Raw genomic sequence first — 19,368 nt, 5'->3', positions numbered from 1 at the left:
GAGGATTGCAGATTTGTATTCTGTACTCAATTTACGATTTTTATGTAGAAACATGCAAAATTTTACTCTAAAGTTTAAAAAAAATACATATCAAGCTATTAAGAAAATGTACTATCTCATTGCTCAATGAAAAGTCATTGCTTGCCAAAGTTAATGTAAAAATGATTCTATGGAAATAAAGGTAATATTGACCTTTAATATGAACATTTTCAAAGTAGTGGTACTGAGAATCTCTTGTACCGAAATTTTCCCTCGTTTGTGTCACCAACGACTGACAAGTAAAGTCACTGAACACAGTTACTTGACCCTATGTTCAAATTCTGGCAAAGACACAGGTTGCATGAGTGCTTTCATAGTTTTCTCCACATGCAACATGGATATGAAGGCAAATTCCTTTCCAAAGACCTGTCTGAAGGCATTCATCCCTAAGGCAGATAGCCATTGCAGAATTTGCGATAATCAAACAAACCAAACCCTCATCTGTGAAAATACTTGAAGTTGATTTCCTTGCTAAACCTAATTAACATCTTTGTTAAAGAAAACTTATACAAAAGTAAATTTATCAACAATTATAATGCTAAGCTTTATAAGCCTGAATTTTTGAAGGGAAAAAATGTGTTTAATTCCATCTGTTTCCCATTGATATCATACTTTGTAAATTCTGCAACAACTTTTGTCCCCGGCTACAAATTCTCTCCCAACACTAGATAAAAAGTTTACAAATAAATGCTATTAAAATATTTTAAAAAATTTTTGACATAGAAAACTTTGAAACATTTATTACCATTTTTAAATAGACAAAAGCACTTATCCTTTCTTGAAAATATGGACAATCTTTTGCCATAACTGAATTCTTGTGACAGAACAAACAAATGATATTCCAAAAAGATGGCTATGGGGGTTTGCTTACTTAAATACTGATCTTGCACGTACACTCCCAATAATAAAATTTCTTAAAACAAGGTATGAAATCATATGAAACAAACCTCAACATTGATATTGAAAGGGCTCAGTGAATGTAAAAAAGCATTATTATGTTCTCTGCAGATAAAAAATACATTTAAATTGGGTGAAATATGCACCACGCTTTACTTAGAGACAAAAGTTCCTTATATTTATGTGAAAAGCTTGCAGAAATGGTCAAGAATAAATTTATTGAATCAAATATTTGTCCATACCTACAATGTAAACTTAAATTCAGGATCAAAATTGCTTAATTTAGGCAAAGTAAAGACACAATATCTGCACAAACCAAGTCTGAATTCTACGATAGACCAAATTAGAGAATCTTTCATCCCTTTTCCACTATCAATAAACTTTTGACAGCACTTTTGGATCTATAGATTTTAAGTGCCTCTCCTTCCCCAGAGCATTTGTTTTCACAGGATTTGAAGCAGGACTAATTAGCATACTGTCTTGCAATTTTTGATCACCATCATTTTAAATTGCACTAAAATTAACGTTCTTGGAATTTATAACATAGGGAAAAGAAAGTATATTTTTAACAGAACTCTCTTCAACCCACAGTGTTGCTGTTAACCAAGATAAGCCACATGTACTTTCTTACTAGCATTTAGTCATCACAGATTGGCTACAATGTTGATTTCCCGAGTGAATTATATGAGAAACCAAAACTCTAAAGAGCCTGCATTTCCATAAATAAATTATGCTTTTGTTATTAAAAGTAGTTTTTTCCCTTTTCATTCTTAGATGGAATTGACTTAGTAGAAGTCTTTTCTGCTTAATGATTTCCAATATTTGGCTTTCAAAGACAAGGTACTTGTAAACATGGAAAAGATATCCAATTTGTGGAAGGTGGCAAAGAGGTCTTCTGTTCCATTTGCAAATGACATCTATGCAGATCTTAATAATGATTCTGTAAATGCTAGTGAAGCAGAAGCTAAGTTTGCACCTTATAAAGTTCGACATGCTGCAAAACTTGGATAGATTTATAATGGATTTTATGCTAAAATTTGGCAAAATAGAAGAGGACTTTGAATTGAAAGTCTGGTCTGTTAAACAATATTTAAGCAATTATGTTATGGCTAAAAGCAATTTAAGCATGAAAAATAAAGGAACCAACACTGAAAATGCAACATATTCTTCTAAAAGTGTTTACTATCTCATGGAAGAGAAAATTTAAACTTACGTAAATGGAGTTAAGAAAAATCTGAAGGGAAGAGAATGGCTGCAGTTTTGAGGGCCCAAATTAAGATGATGCATGAAGATGACAATACAGATCCTACGGGTAAAATTTCACTATCTGATGCAATCAAACAGTAATTAACTCTTGTGCTACAGAACTACATAAAAGTCAGTTAACCTGCAACTACATATATAATTAACCAAAAAGTAGTCAGAAACCTTAAAATTAAGATTTGGTAAAGAAGATTTATTAATAAAAGTTTATATTAGAATTTTGCCGCTAGTTATTTAAAATAACATAAAAACTCTACTTATCATTCAAGCTTTATATAACAAATTAGAATCTCGGTTGAGAGTGTCTAATCTAGCAAAAAACTCATATAATGTTATTCTGTTAGTTGAATTTAGTATTACAGAGGAATTAATAAAAGACTGGCAGTAACAACCAGTTCGTGCAACTCCAAAAGATCATTTTGATAATAAAGTAAAACTAAGCAATGAGTTTCAATGACAGATTTATGTTTCAGTTTTAAGAGAAAAAAATCTTGAAAAAGTAAAAAGGTAGATTCAAAAGTAAATAAATAAATTACTACATCACTAAAGAAAATAAATTAAATAATACAAGTTTTATTTTGTAATGATAAACATAACAGTAACGAATTCTTCAAAGATAAAAATATGTCACTGACAAAAAAAAAAAAATTGTATTAGATAAAAGCTCTTGCTTTTGTTGCTTGAAATCAGAACACAACTCAAAGAACTAATGTTTCAGTGAAATGTATGCTATGTTAAAAGAAGCATTTTATGGTAATATGTCCAGAAGAACATAGAATTAATAATAATGAGAAAAGTAAACTCAGTTTGTGAAAACATGTCACACAAGTTAACAATGGAGAATGTGACAGTTATGTAAATTTCCTGCTCTTCAGGTTTTTCTTCAGGCACTCGCTATAAGAGAATAAAACATAGTTATATTCATGTACTAATACATATGGGATTTCAGAAATCGTGTGTCTTCAGCTTTTAATATGAATTATGAACTAAATAAAGAAAAAATTTTACAGTGTTTTTTTATTTGGAAGGACAGTTAAATTCCTTAAAACAACTTTTATTCATGATATGTTGATGGTAAGAATCTTTTCAATCTACTAACATTAGATCAAGAAATGATTTGTGGTGACATCCCTCAAATTCGTTATGGACTCAATTCAAGAACTTGAAACTTTATTCTTTCAGACAGGCAAAAGCAGCCAAGTTCTACTAAAATCCTAATTGGATCAGATGTTGCAAGAAAACTTTTTACATGCGAGAGAACTAAAAAGATTTCGTTCTTGTGAAAACTAGATTAAAATTCACATTAAAGGGGAAGACTCCTGAAGGTCAGAATAAAAGAACTGTAAATATGACTTATGACTAACTTCACTACTTGTTACCAAAACAAATGTTTCAAATTTATGGGACTTAAAAGTTATAGATATTAATGGACAGCTGGTATAAGGGAAGGAATATAATTGCTGAGTACTATTATCATGATGTTACTGAATTTTGTGCAAGGAATTTTTGTAATTCTTTGGAAATTCAAACGAATGATAACAGTCACTGGTATTATTCAGCCTGGTGGCTTCCTGAAAAAAGAATGAACAGACCAAGGAAACTGACCTGTGTGCTCCATTTTCATATATCATGCAAGAAATGGTTTTGGATGGCATATCAAAATATCATCTTCTACTAGCTACTGAAAAAGATCCATCTGTGAAACTGATATAAGAATGGCTACAGAAATCTCAGGATCTGCTGGACATGTTTACTTGTTTCAAAACTATTTACAAAACTTGTTGCAAACTATATTTTATTATTTCTTATATTTTAAACAAACTATATTATACTACAATACAAAGTCCAAAATTCGGGCGTCCATTATCCAAATGATCTAAAATCTGGACCTCAAAGCAACCAACAATGTTTTTCTCGTAGGCTTTACGCATGCGCATACGATTGCCCACCTCGGTGCATAATAAAATATTTGGAAAGTTCAGATTCTTAATTTCACTTTGACACTAAATAAAATTCTTGTTATTGAAGAAACACTCATTTTAGCATAAATTTGATCAGTAATTTAACTCCATTGCTGTGTATCTCTTTGGCACACATCTCAAACCGAAACATTCCATATAGATACATCGTTGATCTGATGCCAACTTGACGAATCATTATTTATTATACTTTCCTTTCATCACTGCATGTTTATCAAAACATGACAACTTGAGTAATGACACGTGTAGCAATGCCTAAACAATTTTTTTATGTTAGTAATTGAATAATAAAGGAGTATGGTAACCTTTTATGTTGACATTACACTTGCCGATGATTACAGATTTACTTTCAGATTACAGATTTTGTACTGTATATATATTTATCAAGTGGAGAAACTAAAACTAAAAAATGGTGACGAGGAAAAAATTACACAAAATTTCTTTCCATATGCTAAAAATAGATTTTGTTGATGACACTCATAGACCCAAAGATTACATTTAAGGCTATTTGAATTAATAACTAATTTGTTATTCACATAAACCCAGAACCAGCACCAGGGTTTGAATGGCTGCACCGAGTTGCAGAATTTAGGACCCACAGAGACTGGCGGTAAGATATCTAGCACTAGCCCTCAATAAAGCTTAAGTATATGTTGGATTTTATTTATTCAGAACTCTAATAAGCCTTAAGGATGTGCAAGAAATTGACATAAGTATAATAAATAACTAAAACTAATACAATTCAGGCTTAATTCTCTCAGTGCACGATAGAAGCAAGATAAAATTTAATGGAACAACTTGTTAGTCGCCAAGCACATGATGCATAGCCAAATATGTATAGTGAAGGATAGCTAAATTTGATGATGATAGCCGCTAATTTTAAAGGTTTTAGGATATTGCAAAACAAAGGTGAAATTTTTTATTTAACGGATTTTGTAAAGAAATTTGTAAAGAATTTTTGTAAAGAAGAATGGAGAAGCAGTAATAAATGAAGATGATATAAAAGAAGTTTTTCATTGTGATGACAATGCTTCTCAAATCAACAATCAATGAATCGCAAAATCTGTAGTATGCTTCTAGATCCAGAAAATACCGCTACTAATAGTGAAGAACGTGACAGAGAAGTTACTGAAAACGAGAAAATTTTTATTGACAACTTAATCTGAATTCTCGAAACAACAGTTACACGACTTCAACAATGTAACTAAACAAGAGATTATGTCTGTCTACAGAATTAAGAGAAAGTATTAGCACAAAAAATGAAGAAACTTAAACAACTTGCATTGAAAGAAATGTTTAATATATAAACAAATAAATATTAAGCTTTTTTTTTTTTTTTTTTTTTTTTGTAAATTTTGATACCCTTCAGATCATAAATACTTCATAATTTCATAAATCATGATTTCATATTTTTTATTTTATTATTTCTACATGTCATCTGACTAGATTTAAACTGATGACCTAATACCTGGAAAAATCCCAAATCCGGAATCGTCCAAGTCCCAGCGAGTCCTGATTCAGACTTTGTACTGTATATATTACAAAGTATTTCCTATATTTGTTAGTATATAATTTCCTACATTTGTTACAAACTATACAAACTTGTTACAAATTTTATGTTACAAACTATTTACAAAATTAAATGCCTAATTGATAATAGCTTTCAAGAGTGAACGTATGTCATTAAAGTCTTTATGCTACATTTTCTGTTTATTTTGCCTCTATGATAATGATTAAATATGTAATATTAGTTCTCTAACAGCAAAATTTAATCCTTTTTTACATGTATATATTTATGTTAAGTTTGTTTTTACTTCAGATTAAAACATTTTAAACACCATCACGTCATACAAAATACTTCCATTAAAAACATACCTGACCCTTCAAAGTATGAAAACCAGAATATATTACTTTTAATTTCTAATGAAATAAACATGAAGTAGAAATACATAACACAAAGAACATTACTGTACCTCAGTTACACAAGGCAGCCCCAAGAGAAACATAATGAAACACAATACAGCAGTGAAAAGTGTTTTTCTTTTCTGCAATACACTAGGAAATTCATCCACGAATGCACTTATAGCTGTTTCAAACATGCCAAACTGAAAAGACAAAAGCAATTGAGAAATATTATTTACTAGCTTAGATATAAAACTGGATTAAAGCAAGTAGAAATAAAATGAAAAACATAATGCCATATGCTGTGGTCTGCAGCCAAAGCACAAATAACAATTCTCTCAGAAGCATTTCAATCCCTAACAGCTGCATCTAAGCATTAAAAAACAGCTTTGCTGAAGATATAAAAGCTACAAATAGCAAAAAAGTAGTCCAGGATCAAACTTTCATATCTATTAAGCAAATAAGAGCAAAGTGCAGCTAATAATTAGTGCTGACCACAACTATGACAAAACATGCAAGCGAAGTCCAATCACAAGCAAATTTCTTCAGGAAACTTAGAACACTGAGATAGGTTATATATATTACAATGATTTTGAACTAAAACTTTTAAATAATCTTAATTCTTTCAAAATTTTGAGATTAGTGGTATCTGAAATAAAATTCTTTTACAAGAAATTTTCGTCTACATGACAAAAACAGTGTTCATTTTTAATCATTTACTTGTGCTTTGGAGTGCTGACAAAAATATTATGCTCAGTGGTCAGTTAAATGAAAAATATTTAGCACATCCAGGTTCAGATTGCCTGCCAATGCCACAAGGTTTTATATGTTTATCAGATAAATGATAAATATAAATAGTAACAATTAAGAATTTATTAAGCAACATAAAATTACATAGATATGCAAATACAAATAGGATTAATTGTGAATAGCTATTTTTATAAATTTCACAGGGCTACTTAAAGATTTACTGAATTAAGTAGATTACTAAGGGCTATGCTCTTTAAATCAGATCTTCCATTAAGGAATTGCAATTGAATTCTGCAATATCAGATTTACTGCACACTAGGAAATGCAGCTTTCTTGGTTTAGACAAAATCTAACATCACATGAATAGGGTTCCACAATTTTTATCAGCTCAACTGCTAAAAGGTTTACAGTGCTAGAAAGCAACTAGGTAATCAAAAACTACTTTTCTCACAAGGCACAGTTTACAATAATTTATGACTAGAATGTTTTCTTAAATGATAATAGCTTTCAGGGAAGAAAGATCTTGTATATCTCTGGTATTTAAATATATCTCATTAATAAAATAATACTTCAGTTTAAAATCTCATTTAATGATTATTATATTAATGTTCATTAGCATTCAAAACATAAAAATGAAAAAGAATACATAAAAATATTCAAAGTTTAAAATTACCTCTTAGCAAAATTTTAACAGAAATCAAAATATCAAGATATTCTAGTCATAGAATATGAAGCTTCATTTAAAGCATTAAATAATTTTGCAGTCAAAGAGATTTAGTGCATTTGTTTTAAGAATACTTTTATTAAGGACAATTTCAAATCCATAAAACAACTTATGCAATGACATGGCTAAACTAAAGCTTCCCCCCCCCAAGATAACTTGCAGATGAAATCATATAATGTACAAACTGACCACTGGCATTTTGAAAAGAAAAATACAAATTATATGGCTAGTACAAAAAATAGGAAGAGTGATAAATAGTGCACAAAAAGTTACACTGTCACAAGGTGTGTTGGCTTGCAGCTGGCACTGTCATCCTCTCCAAAGGGCGCACAGAAACCTAATACTATCATCATAAAAATACACATATAAAGGTATTTAAAGCATGACCTACAGCACACTTGGTGCTTCTATAATTTACATTAATGGATAGCAAAAATCATCAACCACACTGCATGTGCTATCTGACACAGCAATTCACACCCATATTCTACAGCACTGAAATAGCCTCCACAAGGATTTTAGATGGTTTTAAGAGTAAGAAAAGAGAAAAGTTTACATTTATGGAAGAATGCACAATAGTTAATGCAAATACTGTTTCAAAGATGAAAAACAAATTCAGTTATATGCTGAAATTGTTAAAATTTTGGATACAAGAACTAAACAATTAAGAATAAGAATTCAAATGATTATAAAGTCTAGCATGCAATAAAAGCCACCAAGGGTCATAAATGCTTCTATAAATGCTAAATATATATTTAAAGTCCAATTTACATTTTCAAAAATTTATTTCTGTTGGTTTGGCAATTTCTGCTTTCAAAAGATTAAAACACAATTTATAGTATGTGCATTGAATCAGAAAGTCTAAATTTTGAGAAATATATATCAAAATAAATGTAAAAGCTGAACTTGTCATAAATGCTAACTTCAGAATTTCAGGAACAAATGAGTGCAGTTTTAGTGTAATAACTCATGTACCTAAGATGGTAAACTGCAACAAGTAACAACGCAGAAAAATAAGGTTTCAGAATGTACCCTTTAAAAATATGGCACTAATAAAAAACTTCTTGTTTAAATTCTAAGCTATATATTTGATAATTTATTTAAGATTGCCAATTATAAATTTAAAATAGTATTTATTCCAAAAATATTTAAGAAATTTATATTATTTGGCACTGGTTTGTGAAATATTTTTATACTTTATTGGTATGAGAATTAGTGGCCATGAGTGAAATTAAAGAATCTTAATTCTTTAGCAAAGGCATAACAAAGAGAAACTAAGAATAACTGTCTTAATGAGGCAATTTCAGTGACGAGAAGTATAAAGCAATCACTTCATTCTTTAACAAAATTTTTAAGTCAAATGAAATTATATCTTTCCAAATAGATATAAACACTTTTAGTAATAAACATAAAATTGGATCTATTAATTCAACATAAAGTTCTAACAAAAATAACAAATTTCAGATACAATAAAGATTCATGCAAAGTAAAAACTTTAAAAGGATATAAGTGATAAAATTTTCAATACAGAATCTTTTAACATGAATATGGTAAAATATGGAATTAAAAGAAAATGAAAAAAATGCATATCTAATAAAAAATTCATAAAAGTAAAAATGTTAAAAACAAGCTGATTTGTAAACAAAAAGTTAAAACACTTTGTTCGAAAACCAGTCAGATATTGAAACTATGTTTCAAAGCATGTTTTCTGTGCATATCTTGTTGGTGATTTTGCTATAAAATATTCCCTTTCTAAGAAATTTTTATGATGCTGCATAAGAGCTAATTCCAAAACTTTTCACTATAATACAGTTTGCATAGCAGAAAGAAATACAATCTGCTTTGAATACTGTTACAACAACACAGCAACTAAATTATTCATTACAAGCAAAAAGAAAATGTTACACAAATTTTCACTTCTATTTGCATAAGCTGCTAAACATTTACAGGTACAGGTAGAAGTAGGGGGGACACCAGATATTTACTAATATGTGATCCAGGTGTTGTCCCTTCCTACTAACTATCCAGAAAAACCTGCAACCCATGGGGCCCCATGGTTTACCACAAGGGCTTAACATTTACAGTGATCTATTTCCAGAAGGAAAAACATTGAAATGCTTCTTCTGAATTATTCTTGATTCTTATATGGATTGAAAAACTGCAGAAACTAAAAATACGTGTGAATTTAATAGTAATAATAATTTGTGATAATTTTTAATGACAATTTCTTATATCAGATTCTGCTTTTGGTAATTAGCAGAAAAAATAATTAAAATTTATTTCACAGAAGACTGCTTTGAAGATTTGCTTTGTGTTTATCTGAGAATTAAAACTAATAAATAAAAATAATGAGTTTCATTAATTACAAAAAATAATTCTTTCTTACTCAGAAAACAGAGGTTAAATTAATCTGACTGATATTTAAGAAAATAGAATCGTTCATTTCTAAAATCTTATTAGTGATGAATAATAAAGTAACAATCCCAAATGATTTCTGATAAACAAAATTTTAAGACAACAGTTAAATTTGATGAAGTATAAAACCTCATTTTATCTATGCTTTTAAGAACCAACATTTTCAATTCTTCACAAAAATTTCAAAATGACCATATTTTTCAGATAAATTAATATCAAATAATAATCCTATTTTTTCCTTTAATCAGCTATTTTTTACATCAAGTTAAAAATATTAAAAATGTATACAATAAACTTGACAGCTTACTTCCATAATTTAAGAGACAAAAATTTTTAATTTAACTAATGATGGATAAAGTACAGCAATAAGTTATTAAATTTTAATTATAATTATTTAAAAATTAAATTTAGTAAACTGAAAATACAAAATTACTGTCCTATACAAAATTTAATTTCATGGCCTTAAATTGCTGTGTTTGTAAAATTTTGAAATACACATGAGGCAAGACTTTTGATTGAGGAAACAACACTTCTGAAACATCAGAAGTGTGGAAGAAAGCAATGTGCTAAATTCAGAATTTGAGCTACACAAAATGGTATATACCCCCCCCTCACTAAAAAGTGATGTAATATTGAAGCTATCTGCAATATTTTGAATTCGTGTCCATACCCTTAATTCATAATTACCGTGTACAGAGCTAAAAAGTACCTCCTTAGCTGCTGCAGCAGAATCGGCAGTGGGTTCGCTGGAACCATTTTGGCCCCGTCATCGAAAACTGACCGTGTTCTCCAGTCTAAAAAATAACTGAAGCGCAAATCAAAATGTTATCTTTAAATATCAGATCTGCAATATACATTTAAGTGCAGTTACAGAGACTGGAAAACACAGCCAGTTGTATCTCCAAAGGAAGGAAAATATCTGCTGAAAAGCAAAAACCAAATCATTGATTTCAACAGACAATGGTTTTTCCACAGCCATGTTATAAACAAGGCAATAGATTCTCTGGGTTTCAACACAGGAAATCATTGCATGTTATAACTTTTGTTACAGAAAGATACAATGAAAGAGGAACATAATATATCTAATAAAAACTACACATTAAAATATTCACTGAATTATTTTACAAAGACACAAATTTGCACAAGTCTTATTATGACAGGTTGCTATTAATTTACAAATATAAAATAAAACCCCGAAGTAAAGCTTACTTAGCACTTAATACTTGGTTCAGCTGGCATTTGATATTAGGAGATATTAGTCCAGGTAACTTTCAGATCCTGACTATTTAAATATGTATATTTTGCATTTCAAAACTTTCTCATTTAAGTTATATTTCCTAAGAAAATACACTTTCATATAAAGTGCTTAATTCTGAAACGAACGCCACAGAGCATGATAAGCATTTCATTGAAAAGTAAATGCGATAGTTAGCATTTAAATGAAAACTAAATTTTCAGTGAATATTTTGAATGTCTGATTAATGTACATTAGAACTTCTAATGAAAACATTAAAAAATGTAAAAGCTATTTGCTGTGATTTAATTAATATGACTAATAAAAATTAACATTAAAGTAATAAGCTATTTAGCAAGCAAAATGTTGTCTTAATATTTGATTTCTGTTTAATATTATATAGAAGATCTATTGTACATTATATCAGAAAACACAAATGGCCACACTATATTAGAATTCTAAAATTTTTAGTCCAAGTTTCTCGCTCAATTATTATTTTTTTTTTCTGTTGCTCATAATTGTGTGGCCATAACACAAAAAGGCCTTCCTTTAACTAGAACATGCCCTACTTTATTCAAATTTCAACTCTGGTACAGTAATGCTTTCCCAAGAATTACTGGTCTTTTTACTAAAATGCTTATCAGTACCTCAAACACATATTGTCATAACTATGCATATAAACATTACATCTACTTTTCAATATAGCATTTAATTTTAAGTGTTAGTAAAATATAAAAATGTAGTGCAATTTTTCATACTATTACTGCAAAACAAAAGCAAAAATGCAGTAAATATCAATCGAATAACACTTTCAAACATTCCCTTGAAACATATAATGTAACAAAATTGCATTTTTGGGACAAAGGACAGGCTTAAGATATATTAGAACAATATGAAATCAACTCTCAAACAAATAATTCTGAAATATAATGCATCAATTTGAATTTGATGTTAAAAATTAAGAGATTTATCACCTGAGGCTTTATTTTTGAATATATTTCCACTAAAATTCATTAGCCTCCTCATTTTACATGAGCAATATGTGTAAGAGTTACCGATCATGAGAACAATAACAATTATATAACTAATTTAAAACTAGCATGTTCTACAAAAATACAAATAGCTGTAAAAAGTCAGTAATTAAGAGAAGCAAAACAGTACCAGCCTAACAAGGAAGAAAATTTAAAAATCATCATGAAGACTTTAAAAAAAGAAGGTTATCATTTTGAAAAGGATATAATATTTGCAGGACATATTCCATGTGAAAGGTCGAGACCTGAAGTGGACTATTCACAGAATGAAATATAAGGGATAATTTTATTACCTGGCTATCCAACCCAATGGCAAAAAGCATAAAGAAAAAAAGAAATGCCCAGATGGGCGAGAAAGGCAATCGTGAAACTGCCTCAGGATAAACAACAAATGCTAAGCCGGGACCTGAAATAAAAATGAAAAATACTTCAGAAAATGGTTACACATATTTTGCAAAAAAACATAAAATACAGGGTTGCATAAAACGTTCATTGATTTGAAGTTATTATAAAATCAGATTTCTTTTGAGTATGTTGAAATTTAAGGTGTCAATGAGTACACTGAATTTTAAAAAAATCTTTTTCTATTTGTGGAATCCTTATACACTAGAGTATGATGAAATCAAATTCAAAATGGTGCCCATCCAACAGCAATGCAGTTGGTGTATGTTAGAATTTCACAACATGAAAATGTGCCTTGCTGGTGCAGTATGCTTTCAGAGTGCTAATTTAATGTGAACTCACCTACCAACAAGTCAGTTTTGCCTAACTGAAGCAGCATATTCAATCATACTGAATATGCTTTAGAGTATAAGGTTTCAATTTGATCATTGAAATTATGTTTTCCTGGTAACACGAGAGGCATACATCGAATGCCTGAAATTAACCACTATCACATGAAACTTGATGAATTGATAAAACCATGTACATAAAATTAAAACAATATTTTAATAAATTTTGATTTTGTGGTCACTTCAAAAATCAAGGAATGTTTTTGTTGATAACTCTGTGTATAACAATATGTTTTTAGCACACAATTAATTACTGAAATTTCAGTACAATTCGATTATAATTATTCTTATGGAAGAAAAATTCAGGAAAACTACCAGTGCATTCAAACAAATTGTCTTCAGTTTTTATTTACGATTATAAAGAGCCATATTAAATTTTACTCGATATTCATACCAGCAACAGAAATGTCCCAGTCCTCACAATCTTTATAATTTACCAAATATGAAAATTCTTTTTTTTTAATTAGAATTTTTTTTAATCTGATGTAAAGTCTACTTTAAAATGTAACAAAAGCCAGCTTTTAATATATGTTCTAACATGAGTAAAACTTAAATATAAAACATAAGCAATTAATCATTAGTACACATTTTCTCCTTCAAGACATAATTCAGCATTCATGCGAATTCATGTCAGACCTATGCTGTACAAAATGGTGATTCTAAAGACAAGTAATAAAATCAAACACAGCGAAAGGGTGGCAAAGCCATATACATTATAGTGCTGAAACTACATAACTGAATATATCATAGTGGGCAGAGAAATACATAACTGAATATTAATTATCAGTTAAAATTTTATACAGTCAAAAGTCTTTAATCCGGACTCGTCGGGACTTCGACGATTCTGGTTTATCAGTTTTTCCTGATTATAGATCATCAGTTGAAATCTGGTAAGATGGCATGCAGAAATTATAAAATTAAAAATATGAAACTGTAATTTATGAAATAAAGAGCAATTTTGATCTAAAGGGTATCAAAATTTACAAAAAAAAACTTAATATTTATTTGTTTACTTTTAAACATTTCTTTATATTAAACATTTCTTTATACCATTAAAGAAATACTTACAAAAATTATTATAATTTAAGTTGCCCTATTTGAAATTTTTGCAACAGCACACCAACAAATTAATTTTAAACTGGTAAAACTCATCTTACTTCTACATAAAATCATATTACCCTGAGAGACAACTTCTTCAATAGTTTTTCCCGTTTCATAAGCCATGAATCCAATGATTGAGAACACCACGAATCCTGCAAAAATGCTAGTTCCACAGTTGATTAAGGGAATCAGCATAGCATCTCTGAATGTTAAAGAAATGAAAATAATTATTAAACAATACATTTGCTACAGAATGCAGAAGTCAAAACTTAAAAGAATACCATGCAGTTGCTTAACTTCAAATCTTACCTATAAACATTATTTGAAAATCTGTTATAACTGGACATTGTAAGAATAGCACCCCAAGCAGCACCAACAGAATAAAATATCTGAGTGGCAGCATCTCCCCAAACCTGCATGAGGAAAATTAAATGATAAATTTTTACACTTTTTTTATATATTCAGTTATTTAAATGCAATGCATTTAATATTAAAAGACAATGCTCACCCGAAAACTCATTAATAATTCCCAACGTGGTGTAAGATAAAATGCAATTCCTTTCATTGCTCCAGGTAAAGTAAGACCTCTAATCAACAGACATACCAGAACAACGTAAGGGAATGTTGCTGACACATAGACTACCTACAATGATTCAGCATATTAAGAAACAATAAATACACTTCAAACTAAACACTTTAAAGAAGTATAGAAAATATTTTACTTTGCCAGAAGACTTGACTCCTTTCTGAAGGCATAAAAATACAAGCACCCAAGCAATAAATAATGTTAATGCTAAGGGCCACTGAATTTCACCCATGCTGTCAATTCCGGAACTCTGATTCAGTACATTGTACCTAAGAAACATGAATAAATTGTTAATTCGTAAATTTATTAAAACATTCAAGGCTGAAACTTCAAATTATGTAAGCAATAATTAAAATTAACATAGCCCTCAATGCATAACATAATATTTATTATTTTATCAGCAATAAGCTAAGAAATATCATGATTTTGTTTTGTTAGTTTCTACAAATACTTAATACTTTGTAAATGCTTTTAAAACATGCAATTATAGCACTGTATTGTTATAATTCTCCGTTTATGATGTAAAATCAAAAGCCAACTTTTCAGTTGAAACTTTTATAAAAGTTTTAATACTGGAAACTCATAAAAATGATAAATATGTACTGAAATGCTTGACAATGTGCATACTCAATAAAATAATTTATTTAAATCATGTTACTGATTTTAGATGTTCTGCTGCAGTAAATCACTCGATATTTTAAATCACATGTTAGCATATTTTCAAAAATGTTGGTACATTAAAGAGGCTTTTGCTGGGCACATTTTAATGACATTACTATATTGCATTTTTTGGCAGTTAATAAAAAATTTAAGAGCACCAAGAGTAGTGCTAGTGAGTAAAAAACAAGATTACCAACTTCTAAATGAGGATAAAAACTGATGTTATTCAAAACTTCTCAAAAAAAAATATTGTCAACATTTGTTTACTTTGTTCTGTTTTATTTGATGGATCTATCTTAATCATTAAGTTTTACTCTTAATATATTAGATCTATTTGTGTATGTTATCTATATCTATACCTATAATAAAAGAAATCATTGGGAATGGATTATTAAATGTTTTCAGTCAATGTAAACTAGTAGCTTGACTAAAATGAATATTGAAAACACTAAGAACCATTCATTAAATTTAAAATGCTACTTATGCTCTTAAATTATGGAAAAATTAAGGTAAATATGATGAAATATCTAATATTTACTCTGACCTACATTTCAAGATAAAAATTCAAGTTTTATTTCTTTTATTAAAATTAATTGGAAATGGATACTCAGGCTTAGAATGTATCTAGTATTACATGCTTAAAAATAAGTCTGAAAACAAATAGACAATTAATATGGAGTGACATATTAAAGTTTTTATTTCCTTATCCTTATTAGAATTTTATTTTGTTGGGAAATACATGATATACATATGAAAAGCAAACATTAAAATGAAATTTCTGTAAAATATCTCATTTTGTTTACAACCAATTTCATTTACCATTAGCGATGTATTAGTATTAAATAAGTTCTTAGTAACAATTTTCAAAGAAAAGAACACATAACTTAAAACCTACAAGTTAAAAACTGAATCTCGCATATTATAAAAGATTCAAAAACAACAAACAACAATTAATTATATTACCGTGAAATTAAAAATTCTCTTCTCCCTCATGGAAGGAGGAAATGATTCAGATTTTGTTCAGTAAAATTTATTCTTGGATATATCTTGGCTAAATGTTTTTCCTGATATTAGTTTAATGATAAAGTATTTAACAAATTCGCTACTGACCAGCACATGTATTATCCATTTTATTTCCTTAAAACAAACTAGCGACTCATATGTGGGACGGTAGTCCATTTATAATTTCTCGGTACGTCCATAGCAATCGCACTCATATTAACCCTGAATTCGTATATCAGAATTAGTTTTGGATATTAATATACAAAAATATATTATTGGTTTGTGATAGACGGTACCCTTAAACATAACAGTAGAAAATGAATTAAAGTAAATACCTTTAAGTAAAATATAAATGCATGTATTCATTTCATTTTAAATGTTGAGTTTATTCTAAATTTGTAGAAATGAAATGAATTCTTCATTCTTTTTGCTTCAAAGTAACTTATTAACTACATCTTTGTTAGCTAAAGCATGATTTCAAGACATGAAATTACAGCAGCTTGCATATTATAAAAGGGTAAGTAACATTCAGATGCTATTTACACTTTACCTTTAACAGAATGGACATTTAACAAACAAACAAAAAAAAAAAAAAAAAAAAAAAAAAGTCATCTAAATTTCAAACATCTGAAACCTATCTTTAATCCCTCAGTAAAATGTCCCTTAAATCAAATATTCATGTCAAGCTTTATTTTGTTACTATGTAGAAACAAAGCCTACATTTCCATTCAGCTAATCATTCTATATTTCAAATTTTGGTGACTGCTGATTTTTTTCCATAAAATGACACTACTACAGATATTGCATAAACCAAATGGCCAAACACACATGAAAATTTGCTACTCATGAGTTTTAACCTAAGAAACTTTTAAAATTATTTTGTTATCCTAAATGAAGGTTCATTTAATTTACAGACCAGAAAAACTTGCAAGAAATCTATTGATAAGTAATGTTAACAAGTAGAAAAACACACATTTAAAATTACTAACTTTTAATTCAAATTTTAAAGTTAAAATGATTAAACTCTGCCGAGTAGCACTCCTTTGCAAACATAACATCCTTTTACCCATAACAATGTAATTGCAAGAGGAATTTGTCCCCCTCTTTTAAGTTTTTCCTTTTCTCTAATTAATTTCCATTCCAATAAATAAAGTAGTCCCAATAATTTAATGGTTACAAGTGTTATTAACACATTAAAGGCAGGAGTCATAATACTATAATTTATCTCGACTGTAGCTTAAAGGCGGAAGTCAAAGTACTACGATTTATCTCGACTGTAGCTTAAAGGTGGGAGTAGTAGTAATACGATTTATCTCAACTGTAGCTTAAAGGTGGGAGTAGTAGTAATACGATTTATCTGGACAGTAGCTTAAAAGTGGGAGTAGTAGTAATACAATTTATCTCTACTGTAGCTTAAAGGCGAGAGTCATATTAGTACGGTTTGCAACCACATTGCGCAATCCATGCACCACTTTACATTTGTATTTCGTATGTTTTGTGATTTGAAGCTGTTCGGCTGTTCAAATTCTACTTACAGTCTCTCTCTAATTGTGCATTTTTCAATTCCTATTTAGTATATAACATGCATAATAATAGTAACTTGACATATAAAAAATATTTGTTAGAATTATCATGCTGCCTTATAACTGACAAAAAAACCTAAGATCTGGAATTGATGGACATTGAAGAGCCACAACCTGGTACATCGAATTCAGCACCACGGACTCCACGATATAAAATTGATCCGCCTGGACGTGTTTTGCTACACATCAAAAAGCACAAAATAATTGGGCTAGAAAATAAAGGCAAAAAGCTATATGCCCAACGAAACTGCGTAGTTTGTGCGGCACATAAAAAAAGAAAGTTGACTTGCTTCAAATGCAAATTTTGCAATGCACCTCTTTACCATGGCAAGTGTTATCAACATTATCACACTCATAAAAAAATACTAGATTCTTCTCATAAATATATACTTTAAAACATTTTTTGTAATTAGTGTTTATTTCTTTTTTAATATTTCTTGTAGTTTTAAGAGTTTAAATAAACTTTTTCAAGTCTAAATTTTTTTACAATTACACAAAATATCGCCTGCTCTAGGATGAAAAATGAGGCGGGGTGGTCGCCGCGTTACCTAGCATACTTTCGTCAAGATCCCCCGCCTTTAATGTGCTAATTAACAGTATACTTTTTCTTATATAATCCATCTAGAATAAGAATGCAAAAGAAGTAACATCTTCAAGATGTTATGAATGTCCCGAGTTAAACAATTGCAAACACATTTTCCTGAAAATTATATTTCTGAAACTATTTGCCATGATGTCTCAAACTATGCAATAATTTTTCCTAACTACAGCTCATTTGATTCAAAACTAAATTCTTCACTGGAACATAAATAACCTATCGTTCTTCATTCAGCAACTATCAAAAAATCAATTTCTTTGTTTTCACACCATTAATACAGTATGATGCAAACAGTTCTCAAACTAATGAAGTATAAAATAGTAGTAAGTGAAAAAAAAAATGCCAGTGAAAAGTGAATGAAAGCAAAAAGAAATAACTAAATTTAATGCTTGTTTGATCTATAAAAATGCTTAATGCAAAAATTATATAAAACTTAATGAATTTCAGTAGTATATGAAGTAACATTCAAATATGACTTTCCAGTGAAGAAGACAGTATGAAGCCAAAAAGTCAACCTGTTTCTCTAAGTGCACAATTTAAAAGAAGCAATGCTATTTTATGAGATTTTCAATCTAAACACTGTATACAAATACTGAAGCTAAGAGTTACAAACTTTCAAAATAAATATAAAATTTCCTATAGGTAAAAGAAAAAACATTCTGAACAAAGATGTAAACTGCATTGCTTTTAAAGGAATCGCCGTACCAAAAAAGCTTAAGTTGTTGCAAAATTTTAAGCCTAACACCGAAAATCAACAGCCACATTTCAAACAGCAAGTTTCATTTATGGCAACATAGAATATGTTTAAATAAG

The 19,368-nt window shown here is 29.2% G+C and overlaps 1 protein-coding gene across 1 annotated transcript in view; it reads right to left on the bottom strand.

Moving 5' to 3' along the window:
* Positions 1 to 19,368, bottom strand: part of LOC118185020 (sodium- and chloride-dependent glycine transporter 1-like) — a 77,562-nt gene that overhangs the window by 11,425 nt on the left and 46,769 nt on the right. The window contains exons 5-10 of the mRNA XM_085807341.1: positions 14,849 to 14,981; positions 14,635 to 14,769; positions 14,436 to 14,539; positions 14,204 to 14,328; positions 12,528 to 12,640; positions 6,152 to 6,283 (exon numbers count right to left, since the gene is read on the bottom strand). Of these exons, the coding sequence (XP_085663467.1) occupies positions 6,152 to 6,283; positions 12,528 to 12,640; positions 14,204 to 14,328; positions 14,436 to 14,539; positions 14,635 to 14,769; positions 14,849 to 14,981 (742 nt within the window). The remainder of the gene's footprint in view (positions 1 to 6,151; positions 6,284 to 12,527; positions 12,641 to 14,203; positions 14,329 to 14,435; positions 14,540 to 14,634; positions 14,770 to 14,848; positions 14,982 to 19,368) is intronic.

Source organism: Stegodyphus dumicola, chromosome X1, assembly GCF_044657685.1.
Source record: "Stegodyphus dumicola isolate Sdum_Otavi_A_Nest chromosome X1, ASM4465768v1".
Lineage (NCBI taxonomy): Eukaryota > Metazoa > Arthropoda > Arachnida > Araneae > Eresidae > Stegodyphus > Stegodyphus dumicola.
Note: the sequence above shows the minus strand (reverse complement) of the source record. Positions and strands in the feature narration are given on the sequence as shown.